Source organism: Agelaius tricolor, unplaced genomic scaffold (genome assembly GCF_023055355.1).
Source record: "Agelaius tricolor isolate 1412-34295 unplaced genomic scaffold, bAgeTri1.0.p SCAF_6, whole genome shotgun sequence".
NCBI lineage: Eukaryota > Metazoa > Chordata > Aves > Passeriformes > Icteridae > Agelaius > Agelaius tricolor.
The window spans coordinates 17,284,637-17,303,653 of NW_027269266.1; the positions used below are offsets into that span (position 1 = coordinate 17,284,637).

General features: G+C 36.6%; 1 protein-coding gene across 1 annotated transcript in view; it reads right to left on the reverse strand.

Moving 5' to 3' along the window:
- Window positions 1–410: 410 nt before the first annotated feature.
- Window positions 411–19,017, reverse strand: part of MALRD1 (MAM and LDL receptor class A domain containing 1) — a 226,904-nt gene continuing 208,297 nt past the window's right edge. Inside the window, exons 34-38 of the mRNA XM_071428846.1 lie at window positions 11,658–11,740; window positions 11,475–11,565; window positions 3,065–3,140; window positions 1,360–1,416; window positions 411–637 (exon numbers count right to left, since the gene is read on the reverse strand). Coding sequence (XP_071284947.1) covers window positions 536–637; window positions 1,360–1,416; window positions 3,065–3,140; window positions 11,475–11,565; window positions 11,658–11,740 — 409 coding nt within the window. The 3' untranslated portion in view covers window positions 411–535. The remainder of the gene's footprint in view (window positions 638–1,359; window positions 1,417–3,064; window positions 3,141–11,474; window positions 11,566–11,657; window positions 11,741–19,017) is intronic.

The window sequence follows — 19,017 nt, forward strand, 5'->3', positions numbered from 1 at the left end:
AAATAAGTGCATATACTAGTGTGTCACATAGATGAATCACATGCTGAGCCAATATTCAAATCTATGATTCATGACCACTCTTGATTTAGTTTGAAATGTTTCCAATTTTATAAAGACTTTTGCTTCTGCATCTTGGAACACTAAAAGAGTTGGTTAAAATCCCTTTCTAATGCAAAATTGCAGAAATATTTAAGTCATTGTTTCTCAAATAATGGACATAAAATTATGATTCCTAAACATAAAGAATCTGGATTAGATTAAATATTTTATTTACATACTAGAATTTGAACTGTATGAATGTAAAATGAATTCATAGTTATAATTATCAATCTCTTTCTGCACCAAGAGAAATGACAGAAGACTATATATAATTATGGTTTATATACTTATGTATGGATTGCAGTTTCAATATAAATTTACTTTCTAAACATAATTGTTTTAATATGAGTTATTCTGTAATGAGTTATTAATTCATATTGCAAATACTAGAGTATCATGACACAGTTCCAGATTAACTATTGATCCTGTGTTGTGTTTAAGTTTTCAAGGAGCTACATAATTTTTCCATGTCTTCTGCTGCTACACCATAGAGAGGATTCGGAAAAGAAGTAGCATTCACATTTTCATTAAACGGATACTAAAAGAAAAAAAGATAGAATTAAATTTAAAATCCAAGTGATTCAATTATTTTTTTTAATTCACATACAAATGGCTATAGATTCATTATAGAAGTAACATATTAAAGAAAACTATAAGATCTTGAAACATTTTTAGACCAGACTTTCAGCTGAATAAAGTTAGCATAGATCCACCAAAACAATTACCTACCACATGCCCCTGATTAAGTAATTTAACCTACTTCTGCATCTGTTTCCTCCACTTTTCCCTTGTCTCCAGAGCCCTTGCTCCAATATACATTTAGCATTATTTTAGGCAATCTGTGTACAATAGTGTAACTGCAGTGGGTCACTACTTTTGGTACATGGCATTGTGATTTCCTTTTATTCAAGGAAATGGTTATAATTTCCTTGATTGAAAAATTATGAGAAAATAGATAATATGAACCTTTCCTTCAGGAAAGGATTTCAGTAATTCTAAACATTTTCTTCAGCATCTACCCAGACTGAAACTTACTGCATTAGTGTATGGTGTACCAAGTAGCTATGAAGAGCAACACTACTAGAATTGTTATTATGAGGTCCTTGCCAACCAATTCAGCCCCAGTCATCTTTTTCAGATTTCCAGACGTGCTAACAGTAGAAGTAAACCATTGACTTTAAGTGACATTTTTCCCTTTCCTCTGCGAATGAATTTCCTTTACTAGTCCAACACACGTCCTAGAAATATATTATTACATACCTCATGCCATGGAGAAACACTGATTTGAACAGCAGATGAGATGGCATACCTAGGAGACTATAAAAAGAAAAAAAACTGCTTCAGAATATTTTTAGTGAGCTGAAAAGAATATATTCTGCCATGTGGTGCCTGTGTAACGCACTCTATGGATCCAAAATTATGAGGCAGTATTATGAGCAAGAGTAGAGCTATGCTAAGCCCACATGACTTTAGTGTTCAGGAAGGTTCAGGAGAACTGTTCTTTATGAAGCTCAGAGACTCCCACAAGGGCATAACTTGTGAGTATTCAGCTGGAGACAAGAGCTTTTGCTCACATTCTGTCATCTCTTTTGATTGATGATACACCATTCAGATTTAAGTCTCATCAGACTTGGAGAAAACTCATAATGCCTGTTTTCTTTTAAAAAGAAGAATTTGTGCAAACATGTATTTTCCCAGTCTTAGAGAAAATAGAGGAAGTTCTGGTACATGGCTGGACTTCAATCACAATGCCTGGGGCTGTCTTCCATGAAAATGTCTCTCCTGACTCTGTGCTTCTGTTTTTCAACTTGCTATTAAATGAAGCCTGTCAGGAATCTATTTTAACTAAAATAAAAATGTCCTGATGAATTGGACATGATTGTGATGGGAATATTTCCAACTTGGAGCTCTCACAAACTCCAACCTATAAGTGAATTCATTTGATCTAATGTCTCTAAAATCAGGTGTAAGGACCTTTTTACAAAAAGTAAATGGCATGTCAGAGTTAATCCTATTCAAAGCTGCAGTGGAATCTTATATTATTGACTGTGCTAAGGACAAGCTTTATTTTCTATTTCAAATCAAGCCTAGCTTTTTCAATGCTAATAAGGGTAGTATCAAAATGAGGGCAGGAAGGATATTTAAAATTTTTTGGCTTTTTTTTTCTTTTTATTCCAAGGGTCTTTGTCTTTTTTTTTTTTTAATTATAAACAAAATATCAGAGACACCTTCATTTAATTCAATAATTTATTTCTTGTTAAATGTAAGGCATGATTTTTAGTTATTCTAATTTGAGAATTAAATCTTGCCTTTAATTCTTTTGCTGTAATATGTTCACTTTTAAATATATATTTTATGCAAAAATTTCTTTGTTACTCTATCAGTTTCTTAATTCTGATCAAGAAAGGGTACTAGGGCAATGTGTGGCCAATTGCTTCTTTAGTGTCAAGGTGAATTTTACAGTGATGGAAATTGTGATGTATGTTTAAGGTACTGGGGAAGACTAAAAACTCTTTTATTAAAGCTAAGTGAGTGTGCAAAGGCAACTTGGTTGCCGAATCATGCATTTTGTGTTTTTATTGTTTTTGATGTGTTTCCTTTGTTGTGTTTGTTTGCTTTGTTGGATGGTTTTTATTGGGTTTTTTTGTTTGTTCTCCAGATACAAAAGGAGACGAGTCCCAGCGAGTTCATTCTTATCTATGTGTGGGTAAATATTTAATCCAAAATATTTTTTTTCTTCCAAATCTCCAGCCTATAGTCATGATAATTATAAACACTGAGATGTCAAAACTGAGCTGATTTCAACTATTACTATGTTTTGAAAATGCACTGGACCTGATCTGAGTATTGAGTTAATTTTTAATTGTCACTTATTAAATAGAATTCTCTCAGGGATTACATTCTTTTAATGGAAAACTATTTGAGGACCACTTCACATTTTTCTGAACAAATAGGGACAGCTTACCTTTACTTTCCCAGATGATCTAAGGTCTTTGTACAATGGATTGGCAAATGAAGAAATAGCAGTTTTCTGCACTTTCCTTGGGAAGTCAAACAAAAAAAAAAAGGAACAAAAACCACCATATCACACAGGTCATCAAAGAACCAAACAGATTAAAGTTCAAAAGACTTGAGTCCAAAAAAATAGGTGGCTATATATATTTACAACTGAGCTCTACTGAAATTAATGATATTAAACCAATATTCTGGATAAATAATGTCTAGGTTAAAATAATAATTTTTCATATCTTGCTTCAAAAATATATATGCTTCTGGATGTGCATAGAACTATTTAGTATTTATAAAATGCAGGTATAGTTCTATACATTAAATAAAACATGTGATTGCCTTAAAAGTTGCATTCCTATAATTTCTTTGCATGGGATGAAATCATGTTTTTCCTGTTTTTTGCTATCAGACTAACAATTCAGTGATTAACATGGTCTTAGGCTCCAAGTTCAAGAGCACCTTAGTTATTTCATTGTTATAAGTACTCCACTTTTCCAATTAATTGGGAAAGAACTTGCATTTTGGGTCAAAATCATCAGCATCAGTTTCAAAGCTATACAAGCTTTTTCTACTCATATCTTTTTCTACAAAGGCAGGAATAAATATTCACTTAAGGTATTGAAATGCAAATTTTTCACTAATTAACACAATGCCTTAAACAATTTATAATAGATTATTAGGACAAATTTTTCTATTTATGGATCTTATGTCCATTACCTCATCTGTAGGTTTAAAGATATGCTTTCTTGATAGAGGTCTTCACATGTCCTATTTCTTTCTCAGAGCACTTATGACCTGTGCAGTTAATCACATTTATTCTGCAAAAGCAGAATGGGCATGGAACATGCTGCCTAGATCTAATTTTTTTTTCCCTAATAGATGACGAGTTGTTAGTATTCCACATCGCTTGAAATCACAGAATCATGGACTCATTTATGTTGGAAGAGAACTCTAAGGTCACTGAGTCCAACATTGGACTGATCACCACCTTGTCAGCTGGACTAAGTGCCATGTCCAGCCCCTTCCACCTCCATTGGCTCTCTGTCCCATGCTTAACAACCCTTTTGGTGAAGAAATTCTTCCCGATGTCCAGCCTGAAGTCCCCCAGCACAGATTGAGGCCATGTCCTCTTGTCCTGTCACTTGTTCCTCAGAGAAGGGACTCACCCCCATCTGGCCACAATCTCCTACCTCAGGTAGTTATAGAGAGCAGTAAGGTCTTCCCTGACCCTTCTTTTCTCTTTTCAGGCAAAACACTTCCTGCTCCCTCTGTTGCTCCTCATAGGACTTAATTTCTACACCCTTCACCAGCTTTGTTGCTCTGGACTCTCTCCAGCACCTCAATGTCTTTGTTATAGTGAGATGCCCATCAAATAGTAGTATTGGAATCATCAAAACTGTTTCAATACCACATAAAAAGTGACAGATGTATTAGTTAAAATTACTGAAGAATGAAGCAGAAGCTAGTCTTTGCTTCTGAAATGATGCATTTAGGTTTTTTGGGTTTTATCCACAGTTTTTATCCCTTGTGTACATAGAAATCTGCATGTACAGTATTCTAAGACAAAAATTTTCCCTAAAGCTTCCCATCAGTCCTGATGATGGAGAAATAGATTTTGTTCCTTTAAAAAATATTTCTGTTCCAAAGCTGCTTCTGCAGGTGGTTGAAGCTATGTCTCCCTAGAATCTGATAGACAGGCTCTGTGTTACTGGGGTAGGCAGGACTGAGGGGACAAGAGCAGCCACAGGAGCACAGCCCATAGAGATGTTGAGAAGGGAAGCTGTTCCTCAGTGGGAAACACAGAGGAGACACACTGCATGATTTCCGTTGCAAATAGGTAAAACCAGAATGGCTGCTTGGGAGGAAGACACAAGTAAGGCACAGAAATATTCTACCTTATGAATTAAATCAGTGCAAGAAGCTAAGTTTGGATTTTAGACTAAACCAGACATGTCTCCCTAAAATTTTTCACAAAAGACTGTCAGAAAATAATTGCTTCTAATGCCAGTCTCATAATTTATTTTGATTACCTGACACAACAATAGGGAGAGCTGAATATTTGAATCTGTTAATTTTTTCATTTGATGTAATCTTAACTGTAATAAATAATGATATTCTGATTCATTTAGTTTGCTTAGTGAAGCAGTGAAAGATTATTTATATGCCTACTAAGTGTACGTTTGCATCCCAGTCCTCCTGAATGAAGTCCAGAAAATGTGTACGAAATTTATTTTTTACTCTAATATGAAAGCATGGCTCACAAAATCTAAGGCCAGAAACAAAATTAGATGAGAAGTTTTTAAGGAGTTTGGCTCTGCTTCTAAACTAGTGCCCAAAGGGCCAGAATTGCATGCCTTAATTTTGGCGCCTCGTTGAGACATCACAAACCAACTGTATGGCCTAAAAGCATGATATGGAATTAAGCAAATCAGTTCTCCTTAGAGCCAGTTGAGACACTTCCAAAGGGCAACACAGGTCACACAATTCTCAGTGTGAACCACCCTTACTGTGCCGGTAGCAAATGGTAAGGACAGGAATTGGTCTGATTCTCTTTCATCACTCCTTTAAACTTGAGCAGTTAGTGCAAGACACATACACAGCTGATTTGGGCAAGAACATGCTGAGTACTTAGGTCTGTCCTGAGGGCAGGAGGGTGCTGAACACAGATCTCCAGCTTCCTCTGCAAGGAGGAGAACTAACCGGAAGGATACTGTGCCAAACTGTGGGCACCAGAGTGCTGGCCAAGTTCTTCAACAACACGTTTTTGGTTACTGTGCTTAGTGCTGAAATTGGTCCTGTCTATGTCTCAAGCAATAAAATTGAGTCCAGCAGATTTCAGGTGTCTTCTCCCTCTAGATCTGAATCATGAAAAGCATATGTATTGGTGACTGAATCTTAGGGATAATGGCAATTTTATGGCCCAAAATATGGGCACTGCTTGAATTTATGCACCAGAAACTTAGGTGGAAAATGAACTTTCAAAATTTCACTCCTGTTCTTACAAACATTTTTTTCAAAATTCAAAAGCCACCTTGAATATACTACCTTATATAACTTATGCTACACATACATACACCATACATAAATGCGTACATGCATACATATGAATATGTTTATACATTCTTATATATATGGTTATCCCTGTTTGTGAATGCAGCAAGCAATATTTTCTAAAGGATATCAATAGATAGCCTTAACATTTCTAAAATATTTTCAAATTACTTAAATGGCCTTAAAGAATTTGTAAGAGAAAATTTAATCACATGTTTACACAAGTGCTGTAATCTATCAATTGGATGAGGTAGCAACTGCAGTAAAAAAAGTAAAAAAAAAAAGTAAAAAAAAAAGTTAAAAATACTCAAATATGTGTGTAAGGTAGTTTAGAAAGAAATGGGTTTTCTAACATAACCAGAAATACCACAATAAGAATGGAGAGAATTAATCATCTTAGGTTGAGGTAACATTAGGCATAGCTTTACTAAGCTCATCTGCATTCCTTAGTAGCAAAAGCTACTGCCTTGTCAGAGGTTTCTCCACTACAATTTCACAAAGACAGGAAGAAGTTTTATGCTCCACAAAATACCCTCCACTGCATAAACAGACTGCTGAGTAACATCATTCTTGTTAATGGAAAATTTAAATATGTAGATTTCATTTTTTTGGATGCAAGAGCTCATAATTTTGTACTTTTCAATATGCCTTTAAAAGAAAAAAACAAATCTTTCATAGAGAACACAGATTCTTAGTAAATACAGTACTGGAGGAATGCTTATCTGATCCATAACAACAATGACAAAGTCCTAGTCGACCAAAGATTTAATTACAATTAAGCTACTAATTAAAATAATCCCTTAAAAGAATTTTTATAGGTGTGCTAAAACTGCAGTTCTTAACAGAAACTAAAACTCAAGATCTTAATTTCCAAAGCATGTCTAAAATCTTTTCAACTAAATTTAGGTTTGCTGAAGTAAGCTATATTTTGCATATCCCATGAAAGAAATAGGAGGCATAATGCAAGGAGAGAAGACTTTCCAAAAGCTGCATCTAAAATAATGTACAGGCCACTTGGATGTTTGATTTGACTGTTAATATGCTGTAGGGGTTTCCTAAGTCTGTTCTTTGTATCTTTTGAGTCACTTTGGGGAAGCAATTTTTTTTTAATTAAATCACTCCTTTGCAACGTTCATCTTTGTGATCCTGAAGGCTACAGATTACAGACTGTCGGTGCCTCAGTGTGTTTCCTCCTGTTTCTGTGCAGTCCTTCCTATGTGTGGTGATCATCAGATGTAACATTTCAGAAAAACTGAAAACTTCTGAGAACAATACCCTACAGAGGAATCAATGGATTTGGATAGCAGCATTGTACTAGTACAACAATTCCCAACCAACATTTATGGCTAATGCTTCCAAATTTTGGTTTACTTTTTCCCATAAAACTGCGCATTTTTCTCCCATTATACATGAACTGTATCTGTCTCTGTTCCAGTTCACAAGCTGAAAACCATTCACTAAATGTCATTATGTTGTCATTCTGTTTATCTCTTTGGGATGTAGGAACAGAGGCACAGCCAGCAATGACCTCTGGCAGCCCCTCAGATCTGTTTGGAGAGCTTCCCTTGGAATATACCACCCGTTCCTTCACACCAGACCTCCAGAAGGGTATGGTCTGATTGCAGAAAGTCTGGCAACAGAAACTGGGAATCATCATAATTGTAAGTAAACCTTAACTATGTAGAAAGACTAAAGCACTGAGCTTGTTTATCCTGAAGAAAGCAGCCTGTAAGGAGGCACGACAACTGCCTTCAAGAAGAGAAAAAGCTTCCTGCAAGGAGGAAGGGAGTGATCTGTTATTGCCCATGGTAAATAGGAATAAAATTAAATGATAAACAGACATATCAGCAGTTGGAAAATAACTTTCTAACAGCAAACTTCTTTCTACCCAAGGTACCAATATAGCCCGAGGATGCCATCAAATTCATGTTGCTAGAGGTTTTTAAATGTGAACTCAGGAGTGATACAATAGAGTCTGTGATGTGGCAGGATGAAAAATGGCCTCTGTGGGCCCTTTCTTTCCATGATTTTCTATCATTTTAAAATGCTTTCTCATAAGACCTCACTTTTTCACTCTTTTGCTTGTGTGGCAAGATACATTGTTATATGCTTTGGAAAATTTGATGTTCTGTGTTCATTAAGATTGACAGAACTGATAATAGCTATGGTGCATTGGCCTTGCAGTGGATGGCACAGTTCAGGAACAGGAAAGAAACAAACTGAAATGACCCAGGGACACTGACTGTTTTGGAGGCAGTAGTAAAAAGGCATAGCTTGGCTGGACAGAAAGTCACTTACTTTTCATACTCTCACATTTCAAATTACAGTGAAGCATTAGAAGGCAGCTGCAAAAAAATGGAAGCTAAAATGAAGCTTTGCTTCTATTTGGTCAACAAGGACAGATGTTACTGGTAGAATGGAGCAACTGGCAACCTTCCCTTCTGGATTAGGGAACATCATCTCCATAGTGCAAAATGGAATGAGAGAAACTCACAAGCTTCTCTGATTTGGGGCTTCTATACAAAGGTTTCACATATCCCCAGCTGGGGACTGGGAAGTATCTGACATATCTGAATGCTGTCATGGCAATGAAGTGTGCTGCTGCCAAGCCATGTAAAGCTGCTTTTGTCCATTAGGAAGTAAACTTGCATGATGACTTCCAGTAACTCCCACTCAGTAACAGGAGTGATTAAAGCCTGCAGATCAGAAATTAAATTCTGCAAAGGAGAAGGAGAAGGAGATAGAAAAGGGGAGGCAGGGCATCCATTCTGGGTTGAAGGGAAGGGTTAAAGCACTATTATTGTTTCTGGAGAAGAAGAAGAGGGACAAATGTGATTTAGGTTCTCACTGCTGTTAGTGACAAATTTTTAGCTGGCAATCACCTGAGGGCTACTCAGCCTATCCCTACTGCCTCCTACCTGGTTTTCTGATGAAAAAAATGAATTGTATTAGACTCTTAAGCTTCTCCAGCTCTTGTGCACATTCCTGTACTATTTTCCCTGGGACTTAGATGGACCTACACAACATTTTAAGATGTCATGGGAGCTAACACCTACAACTCCTAATGTTCTCCTTTGGAGAACCATCTGCCAGTGCCTGCATGGGTGGGTCTATACAGAAAAGCAACGGGACACAACAGAAATTACATAAAAATAGCAAGCAAAAGAATTTATCAAAAGGTAGTAAATATGGCCTCAAGCATGTGAAAGCTTCCCTAGAGTGACTCTAGTGCCTAATGACTTTATGAAAACAACATGGCTCAGGAGGGCTAAAAGCAGACACAAGTGAAAATTAGCTGTAGGAAACTATAATTTATGTGCCAGTAAAATCCTCTCATTCATCAAATCCCTTGAAAAAAATCAGGAGTAAAATCTCATGCCTCTGTGTGGTGCTGTCACATTGTACATTTTACAGACTTATGCAAACACATGTCACTTCTTATTATAAGCCTTATCCTAAAGATCCAAACTTCAGTACATTAACATTGGCTGCATTTTGACTTGTCATTTCTGATTATTGATTAAGCAGTTCAGGAATAATTTGCCTTCATTTACTTCTATGTTTCCAGCTGTGATTTTTGTATACCAAACCACTAGGTAGTTGAAGAGGAAGAACCTGGATGAATTTATCTTCTCAAATTCAAAATTTCAGATTTCATTGTTTTCACAATTTCAAAAAAATTGCCATTTATTAGCTAATTTTTTCTTAGCAAGATGCCTATAAAAGCATTTTCACTTACATGTTAAGTAGACTGTGACTGAAAACAAGGAAAAGAAAAAAAAATTATTTGTAATGTGGGCAAAATGATTTGACAATCTCAGTTTCTAATAGACAAAATTTGTAGCCACAAAAAATTTCCATCATTAAAACTTACCTTTCTCAAAGCTTTAATGAAAACAATCAAGACCAGAATAAGCTTTGTTTTGTAAGCTTGTCAAATCCTCTCTCTCACAGCTCTGGTCCTCTGCATATCAGAGCTGTGGTATATTCTTACAGCCATACTAAGAAGATCCTTATTCATCCCTGTTTTATACCTAATGGGACCACATTGCTTAGCATCATATTGCAACAGGGTAGAAAAAAGACTGCTATCTTTTTTTTGGTAGCATAATAATTATAAGAAAAGAAAAAAAAATCTTTAAGTATAGATTTATGGGTAAAAGAGATGTGAATGGCAGTGCAGTAACCTTTGAGTAGACATTTATGAAAGAAAAACATAGAGTTGAATGAGAGTACAGAAGAAGTAGTGGAGGAAACAAGAATATTTTAAATTAAAACACTATCAAACGTGTTTTGAGAAATTAAACTCTTTTTTCAAAGATAAATATTGAAATCACAAAAAGAAAAATGCAGCAGCTCTTACAATACAAGTAATCTTGCCCTTCTGAAGTGCTTTTCTGTATGTGTGCCTTTGCAGGTTGTATTAATGTGAATGAATTAAATCTTAAAGCCCCGGGAAATCAGATAAGGAAATGTTATTCCTGCTTTCAAGAAGAGGAGGGAGATGTAAGGAAAGCAGGTGAAGCCATGCACTCAATTAACAGAAGCTCAACCAATAAAGGTTTCTGCTTCAACATTTTGTTCTGTGTCCACAGACAGCTCTACCTGTCAGGGGAGCACGCAGATAGGAGATGTCAGCAGCAATAATGTCAGGACAGCAGTCTGCACAGTTTAGTAGATACTTTGGGAGATAACAACATCCCCAAAGAGAGGGAAGTCTATAGCAGAGAACAAGTTTAAAGGAAAAGAGACAGCTTTGAAGATGAATTCTGGAGAAGAAAATGAAGGGTGAGGAATATCTAACAGCACAAAAATGGACAAGGGAATGTGCAACAGGAATTGCTGAAAGGGAGGAAGGGACAGTGCTAGGTACTTGCTGGCAGAGAAGGATCTAGCAGAATAAGTTGAGAGGCAGAGAAGCAATACAGGGGTTAGAGTAAAATAAACAGTTAGGCTGGAGAGAAAAAGCAGAGATTATCAGATGGATGACAGGAAGGGCTTGTAAATATATATATCTGTGAAATACTGAATTGTCAGTTGAAGGCATATCCTAAAAACCTCTAAAATTTATGATTTAAGAATACTCATACAATGCCACAATGAAAACATTCTAGGCAATCAAGCCATTGCTCATTGTTTCCAGACTGGGGCCCAGTAAGGTCAGCTTTTGTTGCAAAGTTACATTTTCTGCTTAGTGTTTCATATGAAGACAGACTGTGGGGAGATTCAAAACTGAAACCAATGAACCTGGGTAGTTGGCCATTGCTCTGTGCCACATTTGTGTCTGCTATACGCAAAATAGAAGTTTTACTTACATTTCTGGTGCTTTCTTCTTTGAAAGAAAATACAAGGCAGCAGCTGTAATTTTAATCAGTAAGAAACCGATACCAAATCCAATCCAAATATCTGCAAAATCAGAGCAATCAAAGACAAAAATAAGTAAAATGAAAGACTCAAAGGATGAATTGAAAGATATTACTTTCTTTTTACAGACCTACCATTTTGTAGGGGACTTGAAGTTGGAGGCTGAAGAGGCTTAGCACTTATGTGGCAACGGTTTCCTTTCCATCCTTTTCCACATCTGTGAATAAAACAAGAATTTTTGAAGGGAGGAGAAAGGATCATAAACAGTGATGAGCACGGAGGAAAGGCCGAAGTTTTGAGCACTTTTGCCAGTGACTAAAGCTTATCCAGGAATCACGAAGAGCAGCATCAAAGTTAATATAATGGAATCTAAGTGAGAAATACACAAAGCAAACTAAGAGAGAAAAAAATAAAACTAAGTTCAAAGATTAGAATTGGCTTCCTTTTCCATAATGCCATCATATTGTTCTCTCACAGCAAAAGAAATGTCACCAATTTTCATGTATCCCCCATGTGAGAGTTAAATACATATCTGAGTTGAGGGACTGAGACCCTAATATAGAGAAAGACACACAATTAGAATATGAGAAATATCTTTTTCTCCTGTCACCTAATTTGTCCCTCTTGTTTTTCTATTTTTTGGTAAAATGGTACCTCTCCAACAAATACCTTGTCAAAACCAAAGCTGCACTTGAATGTAAAATTATTCCAAAGTTTCTATTTGCTAAAATTTGGTCTTGATTTGAAGTGAGCAAAATATAAAATATCTGACACAAGCTTTGCTGTTTTGATTTACACTTGCTGCTTAATGGTTAATCGAATTCAACAAAAAGGTCTATATCATTTGTCACTTTAATTTGCCTCAATTATGCTTTTGTCTACTTGCTTTTATTGTGGCCTTCTGTCTCCATGAGAATGAAGGGACCCTGGACACCTAGGTGGGACACATGCAATTTGGGGAATTTCAAAATGGCTACAGCATAAAGGGTTGTTCGGGGGATGGCCACACACTGGCATCTTAATTTCAGGCATCCCACTTGGTGTTTGAACTCCATCCTGAGTGTATTGATGGAATGACTTCTACCAGCTTTCCAATTATATGCATGGCTGGTGATTTATGAGCTTCATAAATTTTAAACATTTTTTAGAAGTGTGTATCAGGAAGAAGTGATGGTAGTAGTCCAGTTTCAGTCCTACTAATGCCAAATGCATGGAAAATTCTTTTCACCTATTATTTCTTTCTTTACAGTTTCATAAACTATTAATGTGGGCTGGAATGCATATTGAGATGCTTGCTAACTCTAACATCACGTTTTTTTTCCATAGTCACCACTTTTTAAGATGTAATTTTGAAATTTTAGTTGCCTCTCCTTAAATATATAGCATGAAGCCTCACATATACACAATTAAATCTTTTTATTAAGCTTCTTTAATTTGAACATGTGAGCGAGGACTTCATGCTATTTCCATAGTTGAGCACAAGGTATTGCCCACATGCCTTATCCTAGCAGCTGCACACTGAGGCATTTCAGAGGGACAGGAAGGCATTTCAGAGGCACAGGAGTACTTCATTTTCCCAGAAAATGACTTAGGAGTGCTGGATGTAGGAAGAGAAAGGGTGGGGTGACAGGAGCAGCAAAAATCTGTAGCTGCAATGATAATTAGAATCCTTAAAGGATCAGGGCATGCCAGAAACCCGATCAATATCCCAGTTTCAGACATGACAGGAAGGTGACTTCACCAAAGACCAAAAGAGACTGATGCACAATTTATTGCAATTCAGTGTATGGTTAAAAAATTCTGGGCAGAGACTATGCCAGAAGGGAAGTACCAACTTTAGTCAAATACAGTGGGCAGAGGGAGATTTTATTTAACCCATTTACACCACAGATGGGTTTTCTGTGGTTAAAAGGTTACCTTATTCAAAGTTACTAATTGATATACTAATGAATCCTAGCTTTAGAAATTAGAGCCAGTGATATATTCTGGCATGCTAACTCTAAAGAAAAAATGGTATTTCAGCTGACAGCTCTGGCTGAGCTGGAGACCCATTGTATTCAGTGACTGAAAATACCTGGTCTCTTCAATCCTCCTTCTTCAGCATACTACAAAAAATCATGTTATTCATAAGCTGCTCTTTTATGCAGACTGATGATCTTATAAAAATGTCAAATTGCAGCTGGGCTGACACCAAGCTCTGTGGATCTATGTAGAAACATTGCAATCTGCTGGTAATCACCCATCAAAAGAAATTTCTGATTGCTCTCAATTGTATAATTTCCTTTCTCCCTGTTTGCCAGATATTCTGTTGAACTAGATATGCTTTTAACCAAAATTGGCCTCTTTCTTGTCACTGCAGGACTTACTTGGCTGTAAAAGAAAGAATAAGAACACAGATTTGCAGCTGTGCACAAGCACTACTCAGAGTGGCAAGGAGAGGTGCCATTTGCTGGTTTGGAGGCACCAGGACATAATTCACCTCAGAGCTGGTAAAGAGGTAGTTCTAATGAAGCAGGTGTGTGTACAGGTAGGACTGTAGGAAAGTTCTACTACACAGAAATATCTAAATACATCTTCATATGCTGTGTTTCCATTTATTGATGGAGTATTTCCACGTATTCATGCTATGTTTGAATTGTGGGTAAAAAAGTTAAGCATCTTTTAGTTTATCTTCCTATACACACAGGTTTTGTGATCAGCTACTAACTCCCTTGGCTTGGCCATTCATTCCTCTTCAAATCTCTGAATGCTACATGACACATACCACTTAGGAATCTGATGTCAGACTATCAAGGTGTAATTTTAGCCAGTGAAATGATTTTCCACTGTGTCCATCTAGGTTGTTACTGTAAGTATCACTGACATTGGCTGGGGAAAAAAGAAAAGTGTAAAAATGGATAAAGGTAGAGCAAAGATAATATCTCTGGAACTTGGCTACTTATAAGGAAAAATTCAAAAAACAAATTGATGGGAAAAATGTTGTAAAGCATGAAGCATGGGGACTATTTTATAGGGAGGGGGGGAAAGAAGGCAAAAAAGATGAAGAGAGTAAAAACAGCATAGCTAATCCTTAAAGACCAGGATGGGAAAGGAGTGCTAAACAACAACGACAACAAAAAAAGAGTAAATAAGTTGCTTAAGTGCTCCCACATGTATTTATTTCACACATTAATTTATTTGTTATTTTTAAACTATGATAGGGAATCTTAGCCATCGTCTCTGCCACTGAGGTAAAACATTTGACTGTCAGAAAAATCTGTTATAATTTGGAGATTCATTCAACACTTCATCAGATTTTTTTTTTCATTAATAACAAAATTCCGTCTTCTCAAGTAAAAAAAAAAAAAAAAGACAAGGGAAAGTAAGAGTTGCAGCTAGTTTGGAAGCCTGCAACTTTCAGTGAGTCTCCAAAAAAACTTGGGAAAATTGCTCATTAATAGCTCTCAGCTGATACAAACATTGCCTCCGGCTTTTAATGAAGCTAAGCTTTTCTGTTCCCAGAATAGAAGGAAACTTGTCTTAAATATTCAAAACAATCTTGTTTCATAAATGTCTTGCAAGATTTTTTCCCTTTATATCTATCATCTCTATAAACTCCAGCTGACTACAGTGATAACTGATGGAGAACTCACTCTGTAACTTGAGAGGAAAGGATAGAATGAGATTTCTGGCACCAATATCTGCCAATAACTTAGATTAGAGAAGAAGAGAAGATAAAAGCTCTAGACCATGAAGGTAAATAAAGTATAAATAGTTTTTATCAAACTACTCCAGTTATTTCTCTGTATTAGAAAGCTGAGGTGTACTTTCAAAACAAACAAATATTTAAGGCATAGTCTTCTTTAGGACAGCTGGAGGTTTTGCTAAGAAATGCAGAATAAAAATCTTTTACAGGTTTGAAAAGGCTATACCACTATATATTATTTTATATTTAACAAAATCCAAAAACTATTGTAGGCAAAAAACAACCGATCAAACTAGTTGGTTAGAAGCTATGCAAAACTTACATGAAAAAACACAGAACCTATCATCCTTAAGAAATGAGATACATGTACCCCCTTCTCTGAGTCTGACTGTCCATGGCCTTCTGCCTGCGCAGTCCTTTGCAGCAGTGTTGTTGTGTGGGTGTTGAAAAGATGTTCTCCTCATCTAATGACATTTCCTGTAGGCTTCACACTCTGTCCAATGCATGAAGACTAGGCAGTTGATAAAAAACTGGAAGAGTCCCTCTTTTCATTGAGGAATAAAATAAAAATATTGGGAAAAAAAGGTGGCAAGGAAAATCATGGTATAAGTTTACAATGATTTTGAGGAGATCGATGAGGTTTCCCTAGGTGTTTGTACTGGGGGCACAGAATACACAATCCTTTGCTTTTGCAATCACAAAATAATAGTGTCAACCCTCAGACTTCATTTAACTGTTACTGCAAAATTGTATCAGTGAATAATAGTAATAATACCAGGCATCTTTATAGGAAATCAAGTCAAACTTCACCTTGGTACTGTGCAACCCTTGGGACAATTGAATTGAATTGAACTTTGATTAACAGCACCAGCTTAGAGCAGCCTTTGCATACACCCAAGAGATGACTCCCTTAAGTCCAGATGATGAAGGAGAACACTCTTAACTACCCATCCACTGCTGAGCATGGACTGTACTTCTAGGAGGCTGATAAGCTGCTTCTTCAAAGCCACAATTACTCTTCTCTCTGATGAGAGCAGCCAGGGATAGGCCAATGCTGTTGTGGTGTAAGGACCTTAAGGATTACAGATCAACCATGTCTTCTGGGCTATGTGTTAAATCTTCATTAGCAGGGTAATGGGAATTTTGAAGAGCTTCCTTAATAATCCTCTTCTGCTATTTTATTTTTAAGACAGACAATTCTGAAAAGGCTGAATTTATCTCTTGAGCCATGAAGCTGAAATTCCACATTATTTATGTACAATTAATTTCCTTGGACTAATGACATCTTGACTAATTAGCAGAACCACATTTTATACAAGTCTTAAGCTTAACTGAAATACAGATATAGCCATTGCAATCCTTTTAGACAGGAAACTCCTCCTAGTTGAAACAGGAGGAGCAACAGAGAAAGACAGATGAAATAGCACTTGAATACCTCCATCCCAGTGCACATCCTAATCTATCCTGCCTGACAAAACGTCTTCTGCTATTAGCGAGTTCTTATAGAAAAGTCACCCTGGAAGGCAGAATGTTAGCCCTTCAGATTTGCTTCCAGGATTTCCAACTCATTAATCCCCATATACATACTGGTAATGCAGAGCAAAGAACTTAGCATTGCCTGTGTTGCTGCATCCTGTGCCTGCAGTTGTGGCTCATCTCAGTCAGAATGAAAAATAAAACCCAGACAAGGTGTCTGTTGTTTTCGATGTTCAGTCAGGGCATTTTTAATTTACAAGAACATGTCTGGCTTATACACTGCTTAATTTCAGAATATCAAAACACACCTCCTTTTCCTATTTTTATCTGAAAAAATTGTTATAGAGAAAATCTAATCTGTTATGCCTTGTGCATATTCAGAATGACCAAAAGTTATTCAGCCAACTATTCAGTGTTGGTATTAATAGTATGTAGACAAGGGCAGTAATGTGTGGATGATTGTAGCTATATATTCCTCTGAACATGACTGTACACTTTGCAATATCCTTTAGAGAATGTTCTTATGAATCTGCTCCAATGCAGTGAGACAGGACCTTCTGTGTGAGCTCACGTTTGCCATTGCCATGTTTCTGATGCATTTGCTGTTTATAATACATTACATGGGGAACATGTAATGTATTATAAACTCACATGAGTGCTGACATTGTCTGGGAGCTGTGTCATGTATGCCTACATGCTGGACAGCTGCTGTGTAGCAGTGCAGGCTGCTCCAGGAGTGGTGTTGGATGATACAGGGGAAAAAAACCCACCCAAACCACAACTCTAGCTTCTTGTGGGAACAGAATTTACACCTCTTTGCTATATCAGTGTAGAAGTTTCTCTGCTCACAAGTTTTTGCCACCAATATTGTGCAAATAAAGCTTCACTAGACTCTTGATGGAAACAGCAAGCCTTCATTCCATTATGAAGGAAGAAGCAAACTCTACTGCAGCAAAGTAGTTTTTGCACACACACACACACACACACACACACCACCCCAAAGATCCTCAGATGCTGTAAACTCCCACTAGCCCTGTAAGGAACAACAGAGGAGCAAGAGCTCCCCACAAATGGCCATAAAAGAAAGCTGACTAAACTTCTGAACAGAATTATATAGTGTGACTCTGTATGGTAACAGAGGCCTGGAATTTGAGGATGTAGATATGGCTTCTCTTCTAAAATCTGTTAAAATTCATAAGTGGCAAATACAAATGAATCAACATGAAGGAGAGCAATATAAGGTATAAACAGATTCTAAAAGAACTATAAATACTCTTTGAAAAGATCTATGTATCCTCATAGATTTTCAAGGAAAGTAATGGCTCACTTGGTATCATAAAAGCCTGCAGTATGCATAATGAGTAAGATAGAAGACTTTTGAGATTACAGTGATTAAAGTCATATGGCAGAGTCTGAAAAGATCAGATTTAATTTACACAGAAGATGAGTGGGAGCAGATATGCTGAAGGTAAACAAAATGATATATGGTAAATGGAAGAAAAATCATGTGTTGCTGTCTATCTTCTAGAAAATTCAATCAAACTGAAAGGAAATACATCTTAAACTAATAATAAGGGATCTATTTGTCACGCAGTTGTTAGCTGACCTGAGGGAGTCCTTGCCCCACAGCAAGTCTTAAAAGCCAAGAACTTAATGATATGTAGTAGAGAGAGCTCCTTTAATCAGAGAATGAAACTCTTTAGAGATTGCAGAGTCCAATGTGAAAACTGATGGCAATTTGGAAGAAAATTCATACATTGGCATCATTATCTTTTATATGTATCTTTTCTCCAGTGTGTGCTGGGACCTACTCCCAGGTTCCTAGCATGACATGCTGATTACTCATTGCTCTTATAGCCACAATGGGAGGTTCTAATTACAGCCTGAGTTGAATAGCAGAATTGTTATAAGGAAGGAATTGTTTTTCATAGAGATACACAATGAAACTATGGTAACCAGTTTAAAGGTTTAGAGTGGCACTTAATTCTTCTAGCATTAAGCACCTGAAAAGGGAGGTACCTAGAGACAGTTTGGACAAACTCAGACTAGGTGAAATAAAGAGACCAGTCCGGAGTGGGTCCTTTATCTGTGTTTGTAACAGTGTCACAATGAATAATTCTGACTAAATAGGTATGTTTAGCTTTTTCACAGCCAGGCAAGAGGAACAAAACCTTAATATTTGCTATGAAATGTTGAAACAGAAAATAAGCAACTTCTGGTTTTAGAATAAGAGCATGAAGGTGAGATTTTTATCCTGGACAACTTGTGGATGACTTCCTGTTATAGGTGCAGGCAAACCCTTTATTACATGGGGAAGGACAAATTCTTCCTCT